Raw genomic sequence first — 24,827 nt, 5'->3', positions numbered from 1 at the left:
CCAAGTTGAATGTATAGTAATATTAAGCTTCATTTTCCTATCACTGTTCATGTATTTGTATTACAATAATATATTCTAAGAATAGACATAAACATAATTTAGATGATTTGGATTTACAGGACAACTCTAAATAGGTAGGTCAGGTAAATGCAAATACAAATACAGCAAGTTTGCATAAGCATAATAGCTAGTTTAGAATCAACATATATCATTATAAAATTGTATTGTCTTCGATTATATAGATGTCAATACTTGCATTCTGTTGGAAATGAAGTGCTTCTAGTTTGACCTGACCATCAACTGGTGTGGTCACATAACAGACAAATCATGTAACAATTTCAGAATTGAAAGGTTTAGAATAAATCAGGACTGAGGTGTGACCTTGTAGAAGTTTATGAAATCATGAGGGGCATGGTCAGGGGAATCCAAAATTAGAGGGCAAATGTTTCATGCAGAGTGTGGTGCATGAATGGAATGAACTGCCAGGGGAAATGATGGAGTCTGGTACAATTACAACATTTATGGATGGGTATGTGAATAGGAAGGGTTTAAAGGGATATGGGCCAAATGTGGGCAAATGGGACTAGATTAATTTAGGATATCTGATTGGCATGATGAGTTGGACTGAAGGGTCCACCTCTATGAACATCTCTATGACTCTATAACTGATGTTGACAAATGATGTATAAACTGGATCATTTTCTACAATTTTTGGTTGCTGTGCTGAGAGCTTGCCTGGATTGGTCAGTCATATCCCAGTGCACATCCTGCCGGAAGAAGTGTATATTTGTGTTTTGTCCACATATATTGAACCAACAAGTTAATTTATCTTGAGTGTCTGAACCTATATGCCTTAGCTTGATCTACTTGTCTGATTTAACAAAGGGAAGATATATTAGTGCTGGGGAATGGTTGGTGGGAAAAACTCTTCTCATTATGTTGCAATAATTGGCAAACTTTCTGTTCCCCAGATTTGCTGTGCTGGGACTTTTTTTTTTAAGATTGAGAATTAATGCTTCATTTTGTGCAATTAGTTGGCAGTAAGGCCATGTTCACTAGGAAATAAATAACAGAAAGAGGACTCTTGGCCAGCTTTCACCTCTTGATTAACTGTCTCTCTCACTGTGCCATTAAGCATTTTCAAATTGTTAAAGCCATAACGAACTGTCATAAAACTATTTCACTTACCCTGGCTTTGATGATGGTGGGTCGAGGATCAAGGATTCCCTGCATTTTCCTCAGTGCGGGGATTACAAAGAGATTGCAGGTAACAACTGCTGACACTGGATTTCCTGCAGGAAAATCATATGGGCATGAAATAATAGTGCCAGATTACAAACAATTAACTGTGCCATGCAAAGAGAATCATGCCTGGAACCAAGCAGGCAACTGCTCCAACTCCAAAAATAAATTAAAGGCACAGTTGGAGAACTAATTTTCTCTGTTTTTCACTTCCAAGTATTTTCTTATAGCTATCCTGTTCTTTTGTTGTGGTGACTGCAGCTGAAATACTTGCTGCAGTGCCAGTGATATGTGTGACTTGTCAATCATGACAGACCATCCCTGACTGTGTGACATATAAGAAGCAGCTATCGGGAAGATAAGCAGCACAATGATGGGAAGGTTCCATTCTGAACTGCAGAAGGTAATTCCCACTTTAATACGTTTTGTTTTAATGTCCTTGCTGAAAAGCTCAGTTTCAGAGTAGCTAATCTACTGAACTGGCATCTCTTGACGTTCAGAGCTTGGGCATATTTGAAGTTAATTCAAAAACCTTTGTTTGTATCCAAAGGAAACTTCAATTGGGTTCAAAATTGCCTCCATTATGGTTTTCCTCAATTAACTCAATGAAAAAACTAAAACAAGAAAGTTGGATGAATGCATTAACATTGTACTTGACAACTGCTAGGCATGTCCTTACAAGTTTATGCTATAATTGGAGCAGCTGTTTGTTGTGTAGCTGTAACAATAAACTAGATACAATTGATGAAACTAAAAGAAATCGTTGGGCATCACGCAAGCAAAAGAACACCCAAGATTTCCTTTTGTTAATAATAAAAACTATCACTGTGAAATCACCACAGTGGGAACTGAATTATGAAATGATTTTTGCAAATGAAAGTAATAATTTGAAGAAGAAGCAAATTAGCTCAATCCAGCTTCAGCACTACCCATACTGAAGTTCACAACATCAAAAAGCATTCACTGAACAACACAGGCCATTATATGTTAAATGTGACACCAAGTTTTTAAAGTACAGAACATGCATGTTTCAGAATTCCTGTTTGCTTACAATAATAATTTTACTCATATGTTTACAAAATTCAGGCTACGGTTGCTTGAAGTGTAGAACAAAACATTATATCAATGCTCATTTAATTCTTTGAGTAAATCATGTGAATTGAGGAATTAATTACACATGAAACACATAGCAAAAAGCCTTTTCAGAAACATTTGTTACAAATGATCAAACATAGTTTATGTTGTTATATTTAAAATCTTAGTTATTTTAGTTGAGAAACTGCTGTATTTTGCACAATTATTATCTATTAATGTTGATTATTGCAATTTTGCATCAGTTAGCCAATAAACTTATTAATTTATATTTCTGAAAATATTTCCGAATTCATCAACACTGAATGTTAACTTGAATTCTGTTCACACAACAATTGCTTTTCTGTAATAAAATGATACTTGGTCTCCAGCTAGAGTAAGTGAAAATAGTGGGAATAATAACAGGTGCAATTGTTCAATGACACATGAACCTTTTGGACAAATCTGAAAAGTATCCAAATTTCACTTTCCGTTTCTTTTTTGAATGCAAAACAAAGTTTCCTCTGGACTTTGGTCTTATTCTGCTTCCTCAAAAAAATGCATATATCTTGGCCATTTTTTTCCTGATTGCAAATTGCCTCAGTATTAAGTGGGATAGCTCCCAGGGACAAACATTATCCGGGGAGGGAAGAGGGAGAAGAAATTCTCTCCTATTCCAACCCCACCCTCCCGTGTTTCCTCCTGGCTCAACCAAACTATCTGCTTCTCTCCTGGAGATTATCTGATCCTCCACCTCCATAACCTCTACAATTTTCCTCAATTTAACCTCACTCAGTAAGAAAGAGGAAGAGAGAAAATGAGAAACTACAGCCCTGTTAACCTGAAATAAGTCAGAATGAAGATATGACAATCTATTATAAATATGTGATTACCAGACAGTTAGAAGATGATTGACTGTGTCCAATTAGACAATGTCAATTTGTGGAAGGGATATCCTGTTTGACAAACATGTTATAATTTAAGGGTGTGGTAAGCAGAGAGAACCAGTCAATGTGTTGGATTTGGATTTTTAGAAGGCTTTTGATAAAGTTGCACACAGAACACAAATCACACAATACATGGACCTGGATCGAGGCTCAGTTAACCAGGAGAAATTGAGCAATTTTCAGGTCAGCAGGTTATGACGAGTGGGGTATCACAAGGATCAGTGATTAGTCCCAGCTGTTCTCAATCATATTGTATTTTGACCTCACATCATTGATATTTCCAAGCTTGTGGATGGCAGAAAACTTGGTTGGAATATCATTTATAAGGAGGATGCAAAGAGATTCTGAGGAGATTGAGACAGACTCAGTCAGGGAGCAAGAGCTTGGTAGATGTAATATAATGTGGATAAGTGTGAGATTATCCACGTTGATAGCAGGAATGGAGGTGCAGAATATTTCTTAAATGGTGAAAGATTGGCATCCTTGTTCATATGTCACTGAAAGCCAATGTGCTTCTGCAAGAAGATTTGAACATAGGAGCAAGGAAACCTTGCTTCAATTGTCCTCAACATTGGTTAGACTGTACCTGCAGTATTATGTGCAGTTCTGGTCCTGTTGCCTAAGAAGGGAATACTTGCCAGAAATGGACTGCAGTGGAGTTTCACCAGACTGATTGCTGAGATTGAGCCTGTATTCTTGAGATCAGAAAAATGAGAGACTATTTCATAAAAATTATAAAATTCTTAACAGTTTAGATAGTGTGATTGCAGAAAGTGCATTTTCCTTAGCTGTGGGGTCTAGAACAAGGGAGACTTAAGCCATTTAGGACTGAGATGAAGAATTTCTTCAGATGGTGGTGAATGGTAAAAATTCTTTATTCCAGAGTAGTGTGAAAATTAACCATTAAATAAGTTCAAGATAGAGATTGTGAGACTCCTAGTTCATATCAAGGGGCGTCTGGGAATATGTCATTTGAGGTAGATGATTAGCATGATCTCGAATGACTGATAAGGCTCAAAGAGCAGTGTGGTCTACTCCCACTCCAAGGTTTCTATTTCCTTCCTTCCCCTAGTCACAATCTCCCACTGCACACCAACCATAATTACTCCCCAGCCTATGATCACTGTTCCTCCTCTCTGGCTTTGACTTCGTGTTCAGTTTGCTAAGCAGGATGTCGGAGTTCCAATTTTCACGCCCATAGATCATCCAGCCCTGCAAATATCCAAGCCTAACACTCTGTCAATGTTGTTCTATAATCAGGGTGCAAGGTGTATAGATAATAGCATTGTGGGCATACCTGCACCAGATTTGAACCCAGTCATTCAAGATGATGGCTCACCACCACCTTCTCGAGGACAGTTAAGGAAGAGCAATAAATACTAGCCTTGCTGGTAGTGCTCAAACCTCGTGTCTCTTCCCCATTCTATAATCCAAGATTATATCTCATGAACCAAGCTGGCTTGTTCTGTCAAAGAACAGGGTAAATACTTTCATTTAATTCTTCTGAAAAATAAAATATCATCATCCTTTTAATGTACTTCACTTAAGTTGAATCATGTGGAGGACCTTGGATGTTTGAAACTTGAGGTGTGGTAATCTTGGATCTTAAACAAAACTGATTCTTTTGTTACGATGCAAAAGGTACAGAGTTTATTTCTTTATGTTGAGGCAAATTGAGCAACTAGTGGCCAATTGTACGTTTCAAGAATACAATCCTCTCTGCACTGAAGCTCAAATGCAATGTCTACTCACCACCTGTCCAGCCAGAACTCCAAATTATGAATCGGACCAAGTGAAAGTTTTACAGGAGAAGTGATAATGTCATGCAAAACCTTTAAAATTGAAGTAGTAATGTGTACACATGAATGAATGATATTTTTATCCAGTTATAATTCTTGCAGATTGGGATCTTGCTTAAAGTAAGCCACCTGCATCCTATACACTCGAATGGACTGAGTTCAGGAGTAAAAAGATTTTTATGCACCTAACATTCAGGGGGGGTTGCACAGATCTGGATTACGTTGGAAAGAAGAATATTGTGGTATGGTTCATTGGTTCGATTTTTCTCTACACATTTTGAGCTTAAAAATATTTTGCGCTCTAACTTGCTGCATGACGGGCTGTTAAAGGTGCCACGAGGCCTCGGTGGGATCTCGGTGAGGTGCAACACTGCAGTCTGCTATTTTAACCAATGAATTTAAGGATTGAGACAGAAACAAAAGATGACTGAAGGTGACCAGATACTTAATGGACCGTGAAAAAGAAGTAAAGAGAGCCTTAGTCGAGAGGGAGAGGAAAGTCATAAAATGTTAAATTTGACAAGAACAATTTGCCACCTGAGAAATGAGACTCCAGTTTCAATGATTCACTTTCCAGGCCAGAGAGGTTGTGAGTGACACTCAATATCACACAGTTAAATGTCTGGACCAAATAACTAATACACGCTATTTATTGCTAAGCATAATTTTCAGTGGTGAGATTAATGCATAATTAACATTTGAAATCAGCAAATCCTTTAAAATAACACTGAGACCAAATATGCCATGTATGTGGAGCAAATGGTGAATAGTTTAATTGACCAGTGAATTCTGGAGACTCTCAGTTGTAGCATGTTTCCTAATCCTCTGAATCTGTGTGCCAAGTTAGCGATAATAACTGCATGTTGTTCACAAGCCATTATTTTATCAGCAAGAGCTACACAGATAAACACCTCATAAAACACTCAGTGAGAGAGAATTCTCCAACATTAGCATGACCATACTTATGCACATATTTTGTTGAATTCCAATTTTACCAAAACTTTTATGTCAGCATTGATGATCTGGAGACAAGTTGCTATGTCAACCCCAAGTACTGAAGAAACAGTTGCTGTGTGAAAGAGGTTTTTCCTATCTACTTTTGGCTTATTCATCTTGCTTTGAAGTATTGCAAAATGTTAATTATTCCATATTAGCATGTATCAACTCAAAAGGTTTGGCATTTTAAACAAAAAAATGTCATGATGCAATGTCTTGTCCTACAAGGATTTCAGTCATTCAAAAATTAGGCCCAATTGCTTTTCATCAGGACACTTCCCAGAACCACAACACTTTAAAGTTCATACTTTTTAAAAATGCTTCTTGCAAAGGCTGAAAATTATTTCATTTTCACAAAGTAATAAAATACAAACTCAATGATGGGCAGACAGCTCAATTATCCATACAGGCTCCTTCCATTGTGAGTTAGTGATATAAAATGCTCGAGCACATGGGCTCATCTGGTAACAGGGATCATGTTTGAAACTCGAGTTGCCTGATAATTCTACTGCATTATAATAGTTATGGACCTAATACAGTTCAGATATAAAGGGCCTTATTGTACATTGAATTTTTCCACATGCATAATTCAAGTTTCAATTTATGTTTATTAAAATTTCCAATTAGATAAACACATCAGCTAAATACCAACATTTAAATGTAAAACAAAAGGGAATATTTGTCGTATTTATTTATTTTGTTTTTTTTCGGCCTTTTATGCTACAAACATCAATTGCCCAACAGGTTAGGCAGATGCTCATTTTGCAGCTTTCAGCTCTAGTGCTTTCTGCTAGTCTACTGAGAGTTTTATTTGTGAATAGACTAAGGGTGACTTGCCAAATCATTTTCCTTCTCTCCCTCTGAAGAAATGTCTCGACCCACAGAGCATCTTGTTCGAGACTGACCGAGATAAACACGTCAACGTTTGACAACAATAATAAGATGACATTAATCTTTTCTTAAATTATCTTGTGTATAAACAATTGCCAATACATACAGGAGGCCAAATTAGTTTGCTTATTAGCAGTACACCTGTGTTGAAAATGTTTTACCATATTACAATCAAATAAAATTCTATTCCTGGAAAGCAAATAATATTTGAACAATATGGCCACACTCCACAGTGTACAGCCATTGTACCTTTTCTACAATAAATTACTTATTCAACAAAATTATTGGAGGAAATAATTAGATATTTAAAATAAGTCAGTGAGACAACCCCTGATGGTAATCTATCACTTAATGCTACATCTGGTGACAGCACAGGTGCACAGTACATTCAAGTATTCATACTCTATACCACAGAATGGTTGGAACCAAGTTTGCAAATCAGGTTCTAAGCTCATGATCTGTTTCCAAACTCAGGTGGAGCCAACTGGGAAACAGGCAGATAGAGGGCAGACAAATTCTCCAAGGGAGGGCTGGAAATATTAACAAAAAATCAATTTATATTGCACTCATACTAACTGGCTCAAAGCAAAATAGATTGAGGCTCAAATGTATGTTGCACAGCATCAAGCAACCTGGGGTCAGGGAAGTTGATAAAGATGACTGGACTGGGAAAACTAGGCTAGGAAATAAATACTGGCTATAATATATACTGAATAGTTTATTTAGTGGTAATTCGTTGCCACAAAAAAAGCTTGTGATACTGTAATACCCATCATTTGATGCCATATACCTTCAGATCCTACGTCACCATCAGCCTCTACCGCGCCCGCTGCATAACGGTAAAAAAAAGTTAAAAACGAATGTTATTTTCAAATAAACTATTCAATATATATTACAATCAATTACAAATAGCTTGCGGTGACTTTAAAGGCTTCAATTCAATCGTAGGGGCTCTGCTGATGCTTTTAAATCACTGTCACTTTTTTTTTGCAATTCCTGGCATCAGCTCTGCTCAACTGAATTGCAGCCTCATCATTCATTGCCAGCTATGTATTATCCTACACATAAAGAATATTAAAATGTTACAGTTTTGTTTTTGCCAAAGTATTTATTACTATCACACCACTGCATAGTATTGGAAATAAATCTTAACTTTAAAATCCAGATTATAAGTTATGTGAACTCATTGTTCCCACAATTTAGTGGGCACTTCTGTACAAAAAATTTGATTCTACGTTCTTGGTGCTACATTTCCATTAGACATACATAAGTCTGCTGGACATGCAAAATGGATTCAGTTGACAAAATTTAGAAATGCCTGTGTTAAGACTGATATTGATTTGCAAGTGAAGAAAACAAACAGGTGACTAAGTAGATATTCTTCCACTTGAGAGCACGTCACTAAAAGAGCCATGTTTGAAAAAAATGAAATAGAAATCAAAAGCAAAGCTTTCAGTTAGTTTGATGATAAACATTGCATAAAATAATACAACTTGCAGAATGATGAATCATTTATAATGACATGACACAATAATGCTTTCAATGACACAGATCATGTCATCTTAAATTGTGCATTTATGAAGTGTTGATATAAAAGTTGGTAGGTCATCAAGTATGATACAATGAGCTTGTTTTATGCTACCCAAGTATTTTACTCCTAGAAATGAGATCATTAGGGAAGAGCGGTGCCATACCTTGACAGGTCCCACAAGCTGGTATGGATCCTAAACATCAGCACAGTACATGATCTCAAGCATGCAATCATTTAACAACATTTCATGAATCACAACTTCAAACTTATAACCCAAATTTTCTTCTAACCTACACAAATAGAAATGAAACCACAGCCTTTAAATACATTGGCTTTAAATAAGCTTACACAGATGTACAGGACTCTTTGACTTCTCAAGCTGTTACACTGGAAAAGAGTCATGCTTATGATTGAGCTTAAAACAATTCAGCAAATCTACACAAACAGCCTTTGAAATATATCAAGTGCCCAAAACTGATCTGTGGAATGAGAACACACACAGCTGCAAATATTAAATGAAACCACCAATAAATTTACAGGGAACATCATTTATGTGTCTTACCTTTGACATAATAACTAACACTAAATTTTAAACTGATTATGATTCTAATTGTTTAATGGTATTCCGCTAAGAGAGTAATAGGTCTGTTACCTGGCAGCGCAAAGATGATTTTTCTGATGCCATCAATATCCAAAGTTGCAAAGGTTGTTGGGAGGCTGTGGATGGAAGAATAAATACTTAATATCTTTGACTGAAAGCCATGTGGATGATTCATTTCAAATATTTTCATTACTTTTAAATTTCTAATCTTTTAAGTACCCAACTGCAATTCCACAAAACATAGCAACAGGATAGACTATTCTGCACCTCATCACTTACTGCCAATGAATTAGCTTGTAGCTGAGTTGTAGCATAACTCATTCGGTATGCACAATTAGTGAAAATTCTACTGTACTCAAAGTCTACAGATTAAACATTCATATTGTGTCTATAATTTTCTGTGTACATATGGAATGGAATTCAATCAACGCAAATGGAAATAAACATCAAAATCCCCATTTTCTATTTGTTATCTCAAATTATCATCATTCTCAGCCCAAAGGAGAGAAGAAAGTTTATCTTAAGCTAGTTCGTGGAGACTGAATTAATAGATTTAACAGAGACTTGGACAGATGTTTCTAATCTTCCTGATTTGTGATGAGCTCAAGGGGTGAAAATAAACAAGATTGAAGCAGAATAATAAATTAAAGTAACCAGTTAATTTATATAATTCATAGAGTCATACAGCACTGAAACAGACCATTCGGTCCAACCAATCCATGCTGAACATAATACCAAACTAAACTAGACCCACCTACATGCTCCTAGCCGATATCTTTCCAAACATTTCCAATTCATGTACTTATCCAAGTGTCTTTTAAATATTGCAATTGTACCCACATCCACCACTTCCTCAGGAAGTTCATTCCACACGAACACTACCCTCTGTGTAAAGAATTTGTCCCCATGTCTTTTTTAAATCTCTCTCCTCACTTTAAAAATGTGTCCCCCGTCTTGAAATCTCCCATTCTGGGGAATAAGACACTGACCATTAACCCTATCTATACATCCCATGATTGAATAAACTTCTATAATTTGTTGTATATTAAAAATAATTCACATAAAAATTCCATGTCACTTTCTAACTATATTAAAATCCATTGTAATCATTCCAACTTCACTTGCAGTTATTGAAGCATTGATTTCCAATGTGATTAAGTGTTCTGACTTTGAATTGATGTAGGTGACAACTGAACTATATTTGTTTTATCCAGTGCTTAATGGCAAAAAAAAAAGTTTCAGTTCACTGGAACCGGTTCTGCTCTGAGCTAGAGGACCACGGACTTGAGCACAGAATTGAGAATATGATTTCAGCCTAATACAGAGACTGTCATACTATCACTGTTAAAAATCATACAACACCAGGTTATAGTCCAACAGGTTTATTTGGAAGCACTAGCTTTTGGAGTGCTGCTCCTTCATCAGGTGGTTGTGATCACTGCTTTTTCTTAAGGCATTAAACTGAAATCCTATCCACCTGATGAAATGTATTTAAAGGATCCCTTGACATTCGTACAAAGGAGTTCTCAATTGTATCATTGCCATATAGAGGATTATTTGAATATTGGATTATTTGAAGAAGATTTCAAAGTCCCGCAAAAACATTACATCAAAGAGGTAAGTGTATTTGATTTATCTGGACTGAAGAAGATGTGAAAACGCTGACAAAAACAAGGAAACACAAGCAACACACCACCCTTTGCAAAAGTAAGTATTTTACAGTATTCCCAGCACTTTACCAGGCTGTTCATTTAAAAAAAAGGCCGAGAACGTAAACGCGTGCATGAGACGGGACTTCCGTCTTCCTATCGCCAGACTGGGTTCCTGGAAACTGATACTGTAAATGGTCATGCAATTATAGAAGCTGCTCAGGACCTTGTTTAATGCTGGGATTTCATGGTAAGAGTTTAGTTCTTCTCATGAGTTGAGAGTGTGTTGCTGGAAAAGCACAGCAGGTCAGGCAGCATCCGAGGAGCAGGAAAATCGACGTTTCCCGGAGCCCTTCATCAGCCCAAAATATCAATTTTCCTGCTCCTCAGATGCTGCCTGAACTGCTGTGCTTTTCCAGCAACACACTCTCAACTCTGATCGCCAGCATCTGAAATCTCACTGTCTTTCAGTTCTTCTCATGTTAACTTGTAATTTGCAGACTGCAAAGGTTAGTTTGTTTGAATGGCAGACTCATTAAAATTATAGATTTAAACAAATTCTCTGGTGGAGCACAGTGCCAGATCAGTATGGTTTCCCTTGTTTAAGCTAAAATCGATTAATCAAATAATCAATTATCCGAACAAAATAGTATCCGCCCATCTCATTCGGATAATCGAGGTTCCTCTGGATATTGTTCCATTCAAGCAACTAGGTTAGGTGGTCAGTGGCAGACCTTGCCCTGAGGCTGACTTTCCATTCACCTAAACCTCAAAATGAGGCCCCCTATTCTTATCTTACACTCATGAACGAATTTGATTCATGACTCTTAGTTTATGTCACATTAGATAGATCCTCCATCTGCACCTGTTGATCTTTAGCCTCAGCTTACTGTCATTCATTCACAAACAGAGTATTTTATGGCTGGCATGACAACATTGTCACTGGGCTATTTATGCAGAGACCCAGGTAAGGTTCTGGTGATATGGGTTTGAATCCTGCCATGCAGATAATGGATTTGAATTCAATTTTTAAAATCTGGAATTCGGAGTCCAATGATGACCATGAATCCACTGTCAATTGTCATAAAAACCCATCTGGTTCACTAATATCCTTCAGGGAAGGAAACTGCCATCCTTATCTGGTCTTGATTACGTGTGACTCCAGACCCACAGCAATCTGGTTGACTCTTAACTGTCCTCTGGGCAATTAGAGATGGACAATAAATTCTGGCCTAGCCAGTGATGCCTTCATCAACAAAGCAGTTTCATAAGTCAGGATAGATGGTGAGCTGTTAGCTTTCATGATTCAGGGAATTGAACAGTTACATATAACGTTCATTACAAATACAGTCACATCCCACTTCATATAACAAATGAAAATATTTGTTAATCATCATGGGGGTGCTGCTTGAGAAAAGAGGTTGGGGTCCTGCAAAGACGAGGGGTTTGGTCAGTGGCGGAGCAGCAGAAGGGACGGAAGTGAGAGACTACAAGGTAGCAGAGTGGATGAGAATCCAGTGATTGCAAAGGGGGAAAAGGGATTGGGGTTAAGTGAGTGTTTGCAAAGGGGAGAGGGGAGGTAACCAGCAGTTGTAAAGGGGGAGTGGGAGGAAGGCTGACAAGAGGAACCTATCAGCACAGGAACTAGCTACTGGGAGCCAGGTAAGCTCAAAGTCACAGGTAATGAATTCCTTGCAATTATTTTTTTTACATTTTGCATGTCAGTTATTGAATAAAATCACTTTTGTTGCTAACTTATATCTGTTGTCTTCTAACAGTTTATAAGTGTAGTGTCCACAGCTGTGTACTCAATTCCTGTGCCGACCAGCTGGAGGGAGCATTCCTTATTTTAATCTGAAGTCCCCACTTGCTTCAAGAAGACAAAAACCATCCAGATGCCAAAGAATCAGCGACCCTCAATGTCTACTGCCTGGCGGCTCTGACCTCCATAATTATGAAGTTAGTCATGGCTCACCCCAATTCCAGATTACTAGATTGCCTTGATCCTTTGCAATTCACCTACTGGCGCGGTAGATCCATGGGCAGACAGCATCTCTCTGGCTCTTCACTCATCCCTGGAATATCTGGATATCAAAGATCTATGTCAGACTCTTAATTACTGACAACAGCTCTGCCTTCAACGCCATAATTCCAAACAAACTAATCTCTAAACTTCAAGACTGGGGTGTCAGCTCCCCCCTCTAACAGGATCCTCCACTTCCTGCCCCATAGTCTGCAACCAGTACGAATAGGTGACAAACCTCCTCCATGATGATCCTCAAACATCAGCGACCTGCAAGGCTCGTACTCAGCTCCCAACTGCACTCCTTGTACAATCATGACTGTGTGGCCAAATTCTGCTTCAACTCCATTTACAAGTTTGCTGATGACATCACTGTTGTAAGTCAGATCTCAAACAACGACGAGACAGAATACAGGAAAGCGATTCAGTGCTTAGTAGCACGATGATGTAGACACCAATCTCTCCATCAACATCAGCAAAATGAAGGAACTGGTCATTTTCTTCAGGAAGAGTGGAGGACAAGCTCGTCTGCATCAATGATGCTGAGGTGGAGATGGTCCAGAGCATCAAGTTCCTGGGAGTGATGATCACCAATCTGACCTGGTCCACCCACATTGATGCAATGGTCAAGAAAGCATGACAATGACTTTACTATTTAGCATGTCCACAAAGGCTTTTACCAATTTTTATAGATGCAGCATATAAATCATCCTATCTGGATATATATGCTTTGCCCAAGCCCGCAAGAAACTACAGAGTTGTGAACATAGCCTAGTCCATCACGAAAACCAGCCTTCCATCTATTGACACTAGCTATATTTTCTACTACCTTGGCAAAGCAACCAACATAATCAAAGACCCCTCCCATCCCTGTTTTACTTTCTTTCACCTCTTCCATCAAGCAGAAGATATAAATGTTCGAATAGATTCAAGAACAGTTTATTCCCTTTTGTTATCAGACTTTTGAATGAACCTCTCAAATGTTAATGTTGATCTCTCTCTCTCTCTGCACCTTCTCCATGGCTGTAACACTGTATCCTGCAGTCTTTGAGTTATGATCTACCTGTAGAGCGTACAAAACAACACTTTCCACTCTGAAATACGGTGACAACAATGCACCAAATCAAAGTCTCAGAGATTGAAGCTTTCCCTATGGTAATTATTGATGATAAGTTCGAAACTTCAAGATCTAGTTCTTTGAATTCTGCTTCTGAGGGTCTAATTGTCACATATGCCAATGCAGAATTTGACAAATACAGAAGTAATGCTTTATGTGATTATATCTCACCTAATGAAGGAGTTAGTGAGAAGAAAATGTAGCCCCCAGAAAAATCAGACTATAGCTCTGGAGAAATTTCAAGGACAAAGATATTTTGAACCCTATCTCTCAAATGATAGATTAGCAATTCCATCTCTTTGTGGCCACAAATTTAAATTAATGGGATTAACAACTTTGCTGGGGCTAAATGCGCTTTGTGAAACTAGTTTTGAAATTCAATTCCTAGTTGACATATCTGGATCAAAACAGTTTACAAAATGGCAATTCAGAAACTGAAATGTACAAATAATAGAAAGAGATAGAGTTTGAGCATGAGTTTGCATTGCACCAATTAAATATTTAGGAGTCCTTGATACTGATAGCAGCTGCCAAAAGCAGATAAACGGGTAGAAATTGTCCCTTCTGGCAGAAGGGCTGATAACCAGAAGATCAAGATTTAATATTCTTGACAAAAGAATTGCCAGGGTCAGGGATGGCATAAAGATTTTTTTTACACAGTAAGTTGTGATTTAGAATGTACACTATTAAGGGGTGGTGGGACCAGATTCAATACTGACTTATAAAGGACTAACAGAATAAATACTTGGAGGCTATGGGGAAAGGGCAGCAGTTTGAGATTAATTAAATAACTCCGACAATAATTCTATCAAATAAAAAGCGACAGCCCAACCAACCTTGTATTAATTGAGCATCCTGGCTAATCCTTATGAGCTGTGATCTTAACATCTAAACCAAACCTGTTTAAAACCCACAGTTCAAGAGAGATAATTATTTAAGGTAAGTCAATTTAAAAATTCCAATCGAGTCATGGCACACAAAGTGAATAGCAGTGAGGAACAGAAACAAACCCAGGAGCAGGATCAGTTGTCAATGGCAAATCTCTTTAAAAAAAACCTTTCCACCCAAGTCAAACACAGAATAGTGAGAGGCCTGTGAATAACCAATCTTTGAAGCAGTGAATGAATAAGAGAGAGGAACCTGGCATACAGAAAGTTCACTGTCAGATAATGAAACATTGGGCTTTTTTTTTTAATAAAGTGTATTCTTTTGTAATCAACTTTAATGAGAGCAGTTTCACCATATTAATGATCACAAGCCTCAAGGTCTTCACCTATGTTCTGCAAATGGCATGACGTGTTGATACTGTGAGATTCAGCTGTTATCTTGGCAAGGATTCCAATGCTCGAGTTCGACTGGTTGCATGATATTTAAAAAAAATGAGACCAGTAATGTATCAAGACGTCTATTTCATAATGAGCTTCGAATGAACTAGACAAGCAATACGGAGAAAGAGAATATTTTATAAAGACCATCTCTTTATACAAATGCAGCACCTCTTTGTAAATAAAGGATGGAACACAGAAGTTCAGCTTCATTTCAATTCAATGTGCTCTTTTAAAGCACATTTTTAGGTAATAAGAATGGAATTTTCCACTGCCTTGTGTGGCATGAGCAATTGTGAGGGAGGTGGGTAGAATGCAAAAATCAGAAACTCTTACCCTCAAACATTAAATGGGACTTCAGAATCTCACCGAGTGTGACTACTTTATCTCTGTGTATCAAAGCTTCAACTCATCTTTCTTCTTACGCCACTTCCTTTATTTTTTAAGAAATTAGACAAGTTCCTAATTTGCAAATCAGAGCAGGGACCAGGTGGCTGCAGCTCACTGAATGCTTATTCCGGTCTTCATGCAACTGATTGTTTAGCTCAAAGCCTCTGCACGCTCCATGGGCACCATCCTCCTTCAATCATTCATAATTGCAGGGCAGGGCATAGAAAAATGAGAAACCTCACACATCATCGTGCTTGTCCTCAGAACAACTCATGCACTGCTTCAGACCTTGAACACTTTGTAGCTCAAGGGCACTTCCGGCTCATGTGCTTCTATCACATGGCTTTGCAATACAAGGGTAGGTCAGGATGCTTTCTTAGCACTCACTCACTTTGGTCTTATTTGTAGACTGCCAGCCTCTGCATATTTTACTCTGGTTTCTCACTGATGTGCCAACTCACTAACTTGGATCATTGAACAGTAGAGTACAGGCCCTTCAGCTCTTGATGTCGTGTCGACCTTTTATCCTACTCTCAGATCAAACTACTTACATACCCTTCATTTTACTATAATCCAAGTGTCACTTCAATATCCCTAATGTATCTGACTCTACCACCACCGCTGGCAGAGCATTCCACGCACCCAGCACTCTCTGTGTAAGAACCTACCTCTGACATCTCCCCTAAATCTTCCTCCAATCACTTTAAAATTATGCCCCCTTGTAATAACCATTTCTGCCCTAAAATGTCTCTGGCTATCCACTCTATGCCTCTCATCATCTTGTATACCTCTATCAAGCTAACTCTCATCCTTCTTCACTCCAATGAGAAAAGGCCTGGCTCCCTCTATCTTTCTTCATAAGACCTGACCTCCAGTCCATGCAGCGTCCTGGTAAATCTCCTCTGCACCTTCTCTAAAGCTTCCACATCCTTCCTATAACGAGGTGAGCAGAAATGAATACAGTATTCCAAGTATGGTCTAACCAGGGCTTTATAGAGCTACAGCATAAGTACGCAGCTCTTAAACTCAATCCCTCTCCTAATGAAAGCCGACACACCGTATGACTTCTTAACAACCCTATCAACTTGGTTGGCAACTTTGAGGGGTTTATGGACGTAGATATCAGGACCCCTCTGTTCCGCCACATTGCCAAGAAACCTGCCTTTAACCTGTAACCTGCATTCAAATTCGACCTTCCAAAATGAATCACTTCACACTTTTTCAGGTTGAACTCCATCTGTCACTTCTCAGCCCAGCTCTGCATCTTCTCAATGACCTGTTACAACCTGCAACTGCCCTCCACACTATCCACAACTCCACCAATCTTCGTATCATTGGCAAATCTACTAACCCACCCTTCCATTTCCTCATCTAAGTCATTTATAAAAATGACAAACAGCAGTGGTTCCAAAACAAATCCTTGTGGCACACCACTAGTAACCAATCTCCAGGCTGAATATTTTCCATCACCCACAACTCGCTGCTTTCTTATAGAAAGCCAGTTTCTAATCCAAACTGCTAAGTCACGCTCAATCCCATACCTCTGCATTTTCTCCAAAAGCCTACCATGTGGAACCTTATCAAAGGCTTACTAAAGTCCATGTACACCACGTCAACTGCCCTACCATCATCCACATGCTTGGTCACCTCAAAATACTCAATGAGGTTTGTGAAACACGACCTATCCTTGACAAAACCATATGGATTTTCTCCAATCAAATTATCACTTGCTAGACGATTACAAATTCTATTTCTTGCTAGATGATTATAAATTTTCCCTCTAATAATCCTTTCCAAAACCTTTCCTACAAAGACGTAAGGCTCACTGGTCTATAATTACCTGGGTCATCTCTACTGCCCCTCTGGAACCTTATCAAACATCTTGCTAAAATCCATGTACACCACATCCACCGCTCTACATCATCAATGTGTTTTGTCACATCCTCAAAGAAGTCAATAAGGCTTGTGAGGCATGGCCTGCCCCTCACAAAGCCATGCTGACTATCTCTAGTCAAGCTATGCTTTTTCAAGTAATCATAAATCCTGTCTCTCAGAATCCTCTCCATTAATTTGCCCACCACTGACTTACGACTGACTAGTCTGTAATTCCTAGGGTTATCCCTATTCCCTTTCTTGAACAAGAGAATAATATTTGTCACTCTCCAATCATCTGGTACTACTCCACTGGACAGTGCGGACACAAAGATCATCACCAAAGGTGCAGCAATCTCTCCCCTCACTTCCCGTAATAACCTTGGGTATATCCCATCAGGCCCAGGGAATTTAACTATCATCATGATTTTCAAAATTTCCAGCACATCCTCCTTCTTTACATCAACCCTTTTCAGTGTATCAGCCTGTTTCACGCTGTCCTCACAAACAACAAGGTCTCTCTCACTAGTGAATACTGACACAAAAGTATTAATTAAAGACCTCCCCTACCTCCACTGACTCCAGGGACAAGTTCCTTTCACTATCCCTGATTGGCCCTACCCTCATTCTGGCCATCCTCTTATTCCTCACAAAAGTGTAGAATGGCTTGGGGTTTTCCTTAATCTTACCCGCTAAGGCTTTTTCATGCCCCCTTCTAGCTCTCCTAAGTCCATTCTTCAGTTCCTTCCTGGCTACCTTGTAACTCTCTAGAGCCCTGTCTGATCCTGCATCCTCAACCTTAAGTAAATGTCCTTCTCCCTCTTGACTAGTTGTTCCACATCTCTTGTCACCCACGATTCCTTCACTCTACCATCCTTCCTTGCTTCAGTGAGACAAACCTATCAAGTGCTCTCTAATCAACCTCCACATTTCTGTTGTGCATTTCCTTGAGAATATCTGTTCCCAATTTATGCTCCACAGTTCCTGCCTAATTGTATTGTAAATTCCCCTCCCCCAATTAAGTACTTTCCCATACGGTCTGCTCCTATCCCTCTCCATGACTATAGTAAAGGTCAGGTAGTTGTGATCACAGATTTACAGGCTGCCAGTCTCAGTGTGGTTCACGTTGCTTTCTTGCTGATCATGGTCTTCAGTGCCAGGTTGCAGGCTGCCAGTCTCTGTGGCTTGCATTACTTTGTTAAACTCAGAGGAAGAGGCAGGCATCTAGTCACAGTGGGGAACACTGAACTGTCAAAGGGGTGGATATGCCGTGTGGCACTGTGCTACAAAAATGTTATACCTGCAGCATGTTTGAGCACTTGCCATGTCAGATAAAAAGTTAACTTCAAAATAACTATACAAAATGGCTGACACCATGTGCAAAGTAGGTGGGGTCAGCTACTTTTTTTCTTTAGGGGAGCAGTAAAACCTTTGGAATTGAGGCACTGCTAGGGGCAATCCCAGGAATCATACCTGCACTAATTTGGTAATGCCAAGTAACTTCAAATTGCACTTCATGAGCATGTCATTAGGCGGAGAGGGGGTTTGGGTTTGCACGTGGATGAGTGCAGGTTTATGAAGCAAAAGGATCTGGCAGTTATAGACGGTAATGTTTTGGATAATGATACCTAGTGTAGGACATGAAGAGACAGAGTGTACACACATATAAAAACACCAGCAAATAGAATCAAATAGGGGTAGGTATCGTTAAACAGGTAAAATTAATGCTCTTTGAATGCACATAGTAGTCAAAACAAAATAAATGAATTGACTAACATGACTCAGGGATGGGCAGGACTGGCAGCTTAACGTTCCAGGATACAAATGCTACAGGAAGGATAGAAAGGGAGGCAAGAGAGGAAGGGGAGTGGCATTTTTGATAAGGGATAGCAATAAGGCTGTGCTGAGGGAGGATATTCCTGGAAATAGTTCCAGAGAAGTGATTTGGGTGGAACTGAGAAATAAGAAAGGGATGATCACCTTATTGGGATTGTATTATAGACCCCCTAATAGTCAGAGGGAAATTGAGAAACAAACTTGTAAGGAGATCTCAGCTATCAGTAAGAATAATAGGGTAGTTATGGTAGGGGAGTTTAACGTTCCAAACATTGACTGGGACTGCCATAGCGTTAAAGGTTTAGATGGAGAGGAATTTCTTAAGTGTGTACAAGAAAATTTTCTGATTCAGTATGTGGATGTACCTACTAAAGAAGGTGCAAAACTTGACCTACTCTTGGGAAGTAAGGTAGGGCAGGTGACTGAGGTGTCAGTGGGGGAGCACTTTGGGGCCAGCGACCATAATTCTATTTGTTTTAAAATAGTGATGGAGAAGGATAGACCCGATCTAAAAGTTGAAGTTCTAAATTGGAGAAAGGCCAATTTTGATGGTATTAGGCAAGAACTTTTGGAAGCTGATTGGAGGCAGATGATCGCAGGTAAAGGGACTGCTGGAAAATGGGAAGCCTTCAGAAATAAGATAACAAGAATCAGAGAAAGTATATTCCTGTCAGGGTGAAAGGGAAGGCTGGTAGGTATAGGGAATGCTGGATGACTAAAGAAATTGAGATTCGGAGATGCCGGTGTTGGACTGGGGTGTACAAAGTTAAAAATCACACAACACCAGGTTATAGTCCAACAGGTTTAATTGGAAGCACATTAGCTTTCGGAGCGACGCTCCTTCATCAGGTGATTGTCACCTGATAAAGGAGCGTCGCTCCGAAAGCTAGTGTGCTTCCAATTAAACCTGTTGGACTATAACCTGGCGTTGTGTGATTTTTAACAAAGAAATTGAGGGTTTGGTTAAGAAAAAGAAGGAAGCATATGTCAGGTATAGACAGGATAGATCGAGTGAATTCTTAGAAGAGTATAAAGAAAGTAGGAGTATACTTAAGAGGGAAATCAGGAGGGCAAAACGGGGACATGAGCTCTGGCAAATAGAATTAAGGAATTCAAAGGGTTTTTACAAATATATTAAGGACAAAAGGGTAACTAGGGAGAGAATAGGGCCCCTCAAAGATCAGCAAGGCGGCCTTTGTGTGGAGCTACAGAAAATGGGGGAGATACTAAATGAATATTTTGCACCAGTACTTACTGTGGAAAAGGATATGGAAGATATAGACTGTAGGGAAATAGATGGTGACATCTTGCAAAATGTCCAGATTACAGAGGAGGAAGTGTTGGATGTCTTGAAACGCATAACGGTGGATAAATACCCAGGACCTGATCAGGTGTACCCTAGAACTCTGTGGGAAGCAAGAGAAGTGATTGCTGGGTCTCCTGCTGAGATATTTGTATCATCGATAGTCACAGGTGAGGTGCTGGAAGACTGGAGGTTGGTTAACATGGTGCCATTGTTTAAGAAAGGTGGTAAGGACAAGCCAGGGAACTATAGACCAGTGAGTTTGATGCCGGTGGTGGGCAAGTTGTTGGAGGGAATCCTGAGGGACAGGACGTACATGTATTTGGAAAGCCAAGGACTGATTCGGGATAGTCAATATTGCTTTGTTGGTGGGAAATCATGTCTCACACACTTGATTGAGTCTTTTGAAGAAGTAACAAAGAGGATTGATGAAGGCAGAGCGGTAGATGTGATCTATATGGACTTCAGTAAGGCATTCAACAAGGTTCCCCATGGGAGACTGATTAGCAAGGTTAGATCTCATGGAATACAGCGAGAACTAGCCATTTGGATACATTACTGGCTCAAAGGCAGAAGACAGAGGGTGGTGGTAGAGGATTGTTTTTCAGACTGGAGGCCTGTGACCAGTGGAGTGCCACAGGGATCGGTGCTGGGTCCTCTACTTTTTGTTATTTACATAAATGATTTGGATGCGAGCATAAGAGGTAAGAGGTAAGTTTGCAGATGACACCAAAATTGGAGGTGTAGTGGACAGCGAAGAGGGTTACCTCAGGTTACAACAGGATCTGGACCAGATGGACCAATGGGCTGAGAAATGGCAGATGGAGTGTAATTCAGATAAATGCGAGGTGCAGCATTTTGGGAAAGCAAATCTTAGCAGGACTTCTACACTTAATGGTAAGGTCCTAGGGAGTGTTGCTGAACAAAGAGACCTTGGATGCAAGTTCATAGCTCCTTGAAAGTGGAGTTGCAGGTAGATAGGATAGTGAAGAAGGTGCTTGGTATGCTTTCCTTTATGGGTCAGAGTATTGAGTACAGGAGTTGGGAGGTCATGTTGTGGCTGTACAGGACATTTGGTTAGGCCACTGTTGGAATATTGCTTGCAATTCTGGTCTCCTTCCTATCGGAAAGATATTGCAAAACTTGAAAGGGTTCAGAAAAGATTTACAAGGATGGTGCCAGGGTTGGAAGTTCTGAGCTACAGGGAGAGGCTAAACAGACTGGGGCTGTTTTCCCTGTAGCGTTGGAGGCTGACGGGTGACCTTATAAAGGTTTACAAAATTATGAGGGGCATGGATAGGGTAAATAGGCAAAGTCCTGGGGTCAAGGAGTCCAGAACTAGACAGCATAGGTTTAGGGTGAGAGGGGAATGATATAAAAGAGACCTAAGGGGCAACCTTTTCACGCAGAGGATGGTATGTGTATGGAATGAGCTGCCAGAGGATTTGGTGGAGGCTGGTACAATTGCAACATTTAAAGGCATTTGGATGGGTACATGAATAGGAAGGGTTTGGAGGGATATGGGCCGGGTGCTGGCAGGTGGGACTAGATTGGGTTGGGATATCTGGTCAGCATGGACAGGTTGGACCAAAGGGTCTATTTCCATGCTGTACATCTCTATGACTCGGCTGCTTAAGACTTTATATTTTAGCTGGGGTCAGTGCCAGGTGAAATACAAGGTGCAGCCATGCAGAATGAAGGGCCATGATCTTTTGTACTCCGCAAGGGTAAGTGCCACCACATTCTCTCTGTCACGTCGCTCTAACTCTGGAACTGCACATGCCTTTCACAAACCGCTAATGGACTTAATTCTCGCTATTAGCTGCATCATGTCCACTCAACGGCTTTTGCCAATCTAATCCCTCACCCCCACGTGACTAAACCTTACTGCCTTCTGAGTTTCCTCCTCAGTGTCTGAGAATATATGAGCACTTCTCCTGCTACTGTAAAATGACTATCTACTCCATTCATTCCCACAATTCTTACTTTTGCTGGTTTGGTGGGCTTCGGGCTGCAATGTAGTCAGTGGTTTCTGACATAAGGTGCCTTGCTCCTTCCAAGGAGAAAAGTTTCAATTCATCTTAGTTGGAACCTCAACTTTTTACAATTTATGGTAAAGCCTAGATGAGGAGTGCAGAGGCATGGTTGCTAAATTCATAAATGACACCGAGCTTGGCAGAGAACTATGCAATGAAGTAGATGTAAGGAAGTTGCGGACAGATATCAAGAAGTTAAATGACTGGATAAAAAACATTTAGCAGATGGCCTTTAATATGGGACAAGGTTGAAATTGTTCACTTTGACAAGAAGAATATAAGAGCAAAGTGTTACTTAAATGAAGAATGATTACATAATTCTGAGATGCAGAGGGATCGAGGTTCTCTGGTACATGAGTTACAAAATATTAGTTTACAGGTACAGCAAGAAATAAAGTAGTCTAATGGGATGCTGTCCTTTATTACATGAGGAATTGAACATAAAATAAGGATGTTATGCTTCAGTTATACAGGATATTGATGAAAGCACATCTATAATACTTTGTGCTGTTTTGGTCTCCCAATTAAACAAAGGATATAAATATATTTGGGAAAGTTTACTGGAGGTTTACTAGATTGATAAACTGGAACAGTGAGTGATAACTTGATTGAGTTTATAAGTTGCTGAATGGTCTTGACATGAGAGGTGTTGTGAAGTTGAAGGTGTGTACTGTACCTTTAAGAGACAGTGAATGCTTTTCTGAACTGAGAGATCACAAACACCTGTGTATATGACCAGAATGTACTGGAAAATTGAAAATATGTAACATAACTGTGAAATGGATACCTGAGTTTTGGTTGCGGTTTTGACAACAATTCAAAATTAACCAATCAGTTAAATTATGCCCCAGGATACTGAAACCCAATTGAGTTTGAATTTATTGTTTTGCCAACATTGAACCAATGACACGATCTGAAGTTGGTGATATAAAAATGCGGATATTTTGAAGACTGGAGGGAGAAAAACTGCCATCGAGAGAGGCACAAGAAATTAGAAAACTCTCTATCAAAGGTACCTTTTCATATGAAACATATGCTCGCAACAAAGAGCAAGACAACAACCCAGGGAATTCAGCAACTGGAAGAGTGAAGTCACAGAAGACAACAGCTGTTGTGTGGTTTTGAAAGTAAGTTGATATAATTTTACTAAGTGTCTTATTGGAACAGCATATTGTTATTCAGTTGGAGACAGGTAATAAGCAGTTAAGAGAAGGGGGTGTTTAAAGTTGTGAATAGTTGTTTAATTTTAACTTTTAGAGTTAAATAAATTGATGTTATTTTCTTTAAATCGTGGAATTTAGGAGTTCTCTGTCATTCATATTTTAACAGATTACGAAGCAAGGTGAGCTTTTCTAGGTGTTTAATTTAAGTAACAGAGAGTTTCACTGCTGTGTCGTAACAGAAGGATGTTTCTTCCTATCGGTGATTACAAAACCAGGGGTATGATCAGAACAGTAATGAGGAGAATTTTTGTTTTCTATTGAAGAGGGTTTTGCAACTTTTGAACAGATCGCCTCAGAAGGCAGTCGAGGCACCATCTTGAATATTTCAAGATAGAATTGGTTAGGCAGAGGCAATAATAAGCTTTTGTTGATGCATTAGTGGGAGCTATCAGTGCTCCCAGCGGAACTGACTGGTAACGGAGTGGGATTCCTGACACCCATCTTAATATTCCAAATCCAGGAAAGGTCCATAGCTGGCTTGATGCATATTTAATTGACTGGCCTTTACCAATGGGGAAATTGGGCTCTAGCCAATACGCCTGACAGATCAGTAAACCTGTGTGCAGAAAATAGAAACTTGAACTGTATCAAATTATGAGCAAAACTGAGAGAAGTTTGAGCAGTTCATTCTTGACAAGGTGTAGATTTAGTGCCGATCCCTAAATGCCATTGAGAAAGTGGTGTTGAGACAGAATCTTGAACCGATGCAGACTATGTAAACCGACAGTGTTGTTATGGAAGGAATTCCAGGACTATAATCCTATAACTGTGAAGGCATGGCCATTAGTTAACAATGACCGACAGTTAACTGGTGCATTCTTCATAGCAATGCCGTCTCCCAATCAGAGCCCATTCGCCAACCAATAAATAGTGGCATTTAATACATTGTAAATATTGCTTTCTCTTCATACAGGTATTTCTTGCAAGTTTCTTGTCCTGATAACAGAGTGAAAAGGTTTTTAAAAAAGTATTTTT

The 24,827-nt window shown here is 39.3% G+C and overlaps 1 protein-coding gene across 30 annotated transcripts in view; it reads right to left on the bottom strand.

Annotated features, from left to right (window-relative positions):
• LOC122553706 (gephyrin) overlaps positions 1–24,827 on the bottom strand; it is a 540,724-nt gene that overhangs the window by 10,581 nt on the left and 505,316 nt on the right. For 19 of the 30 annotated variants that reach the window (XM_087989971.1, XM_087989989.1, XM_087989980.1 and 16 more), the window contains 3 exons: positions 9,130–9,194; positions 7,737–7,775; positions 1,189–1,292 (listed from right to left, as the gene is read on the bottom strand). In XM_087989971.1, the coding sequence (XP_087846097.1) occupies positions 1,189–1,292; positions 7,737–7,775; positions 9,130–9,194 (208 nt within the window). The remainder of the gene's footprint in view (positions 1–1,188; positions 1,293–7,736; positions 7,776–9,129; positions 9,195–24,827) is intronic. The other 11 variants (XM_087989990.1, XM_087989970.1, XM_087989976.1 and 8 more) reach the window with 1 other exon arrangement.

This window comes from Chiloscyllium plagiosum, unplaced genomic scaffold (assembly GCF_037043375.1).
Source record: "Chiloscyllium plagiosum isolate Xiang-an unplaced genomic scaffold, Cpla_swu_hap1 HiC_scaffold_8, whole genome shotgun sequence".
Taxonomy (NCBI): Eukaryota; Metazoa; Chordata; class Chondrichthyes; order Orectolobiformes; family Hemiscylliidae; genus Chiloscyllium; species Chiloscyllium plagiosum.
Note: the sequence above shows the minus strand (reverse complement) of the source record. Positions and strands in the feature narration are given on the sequence as shown.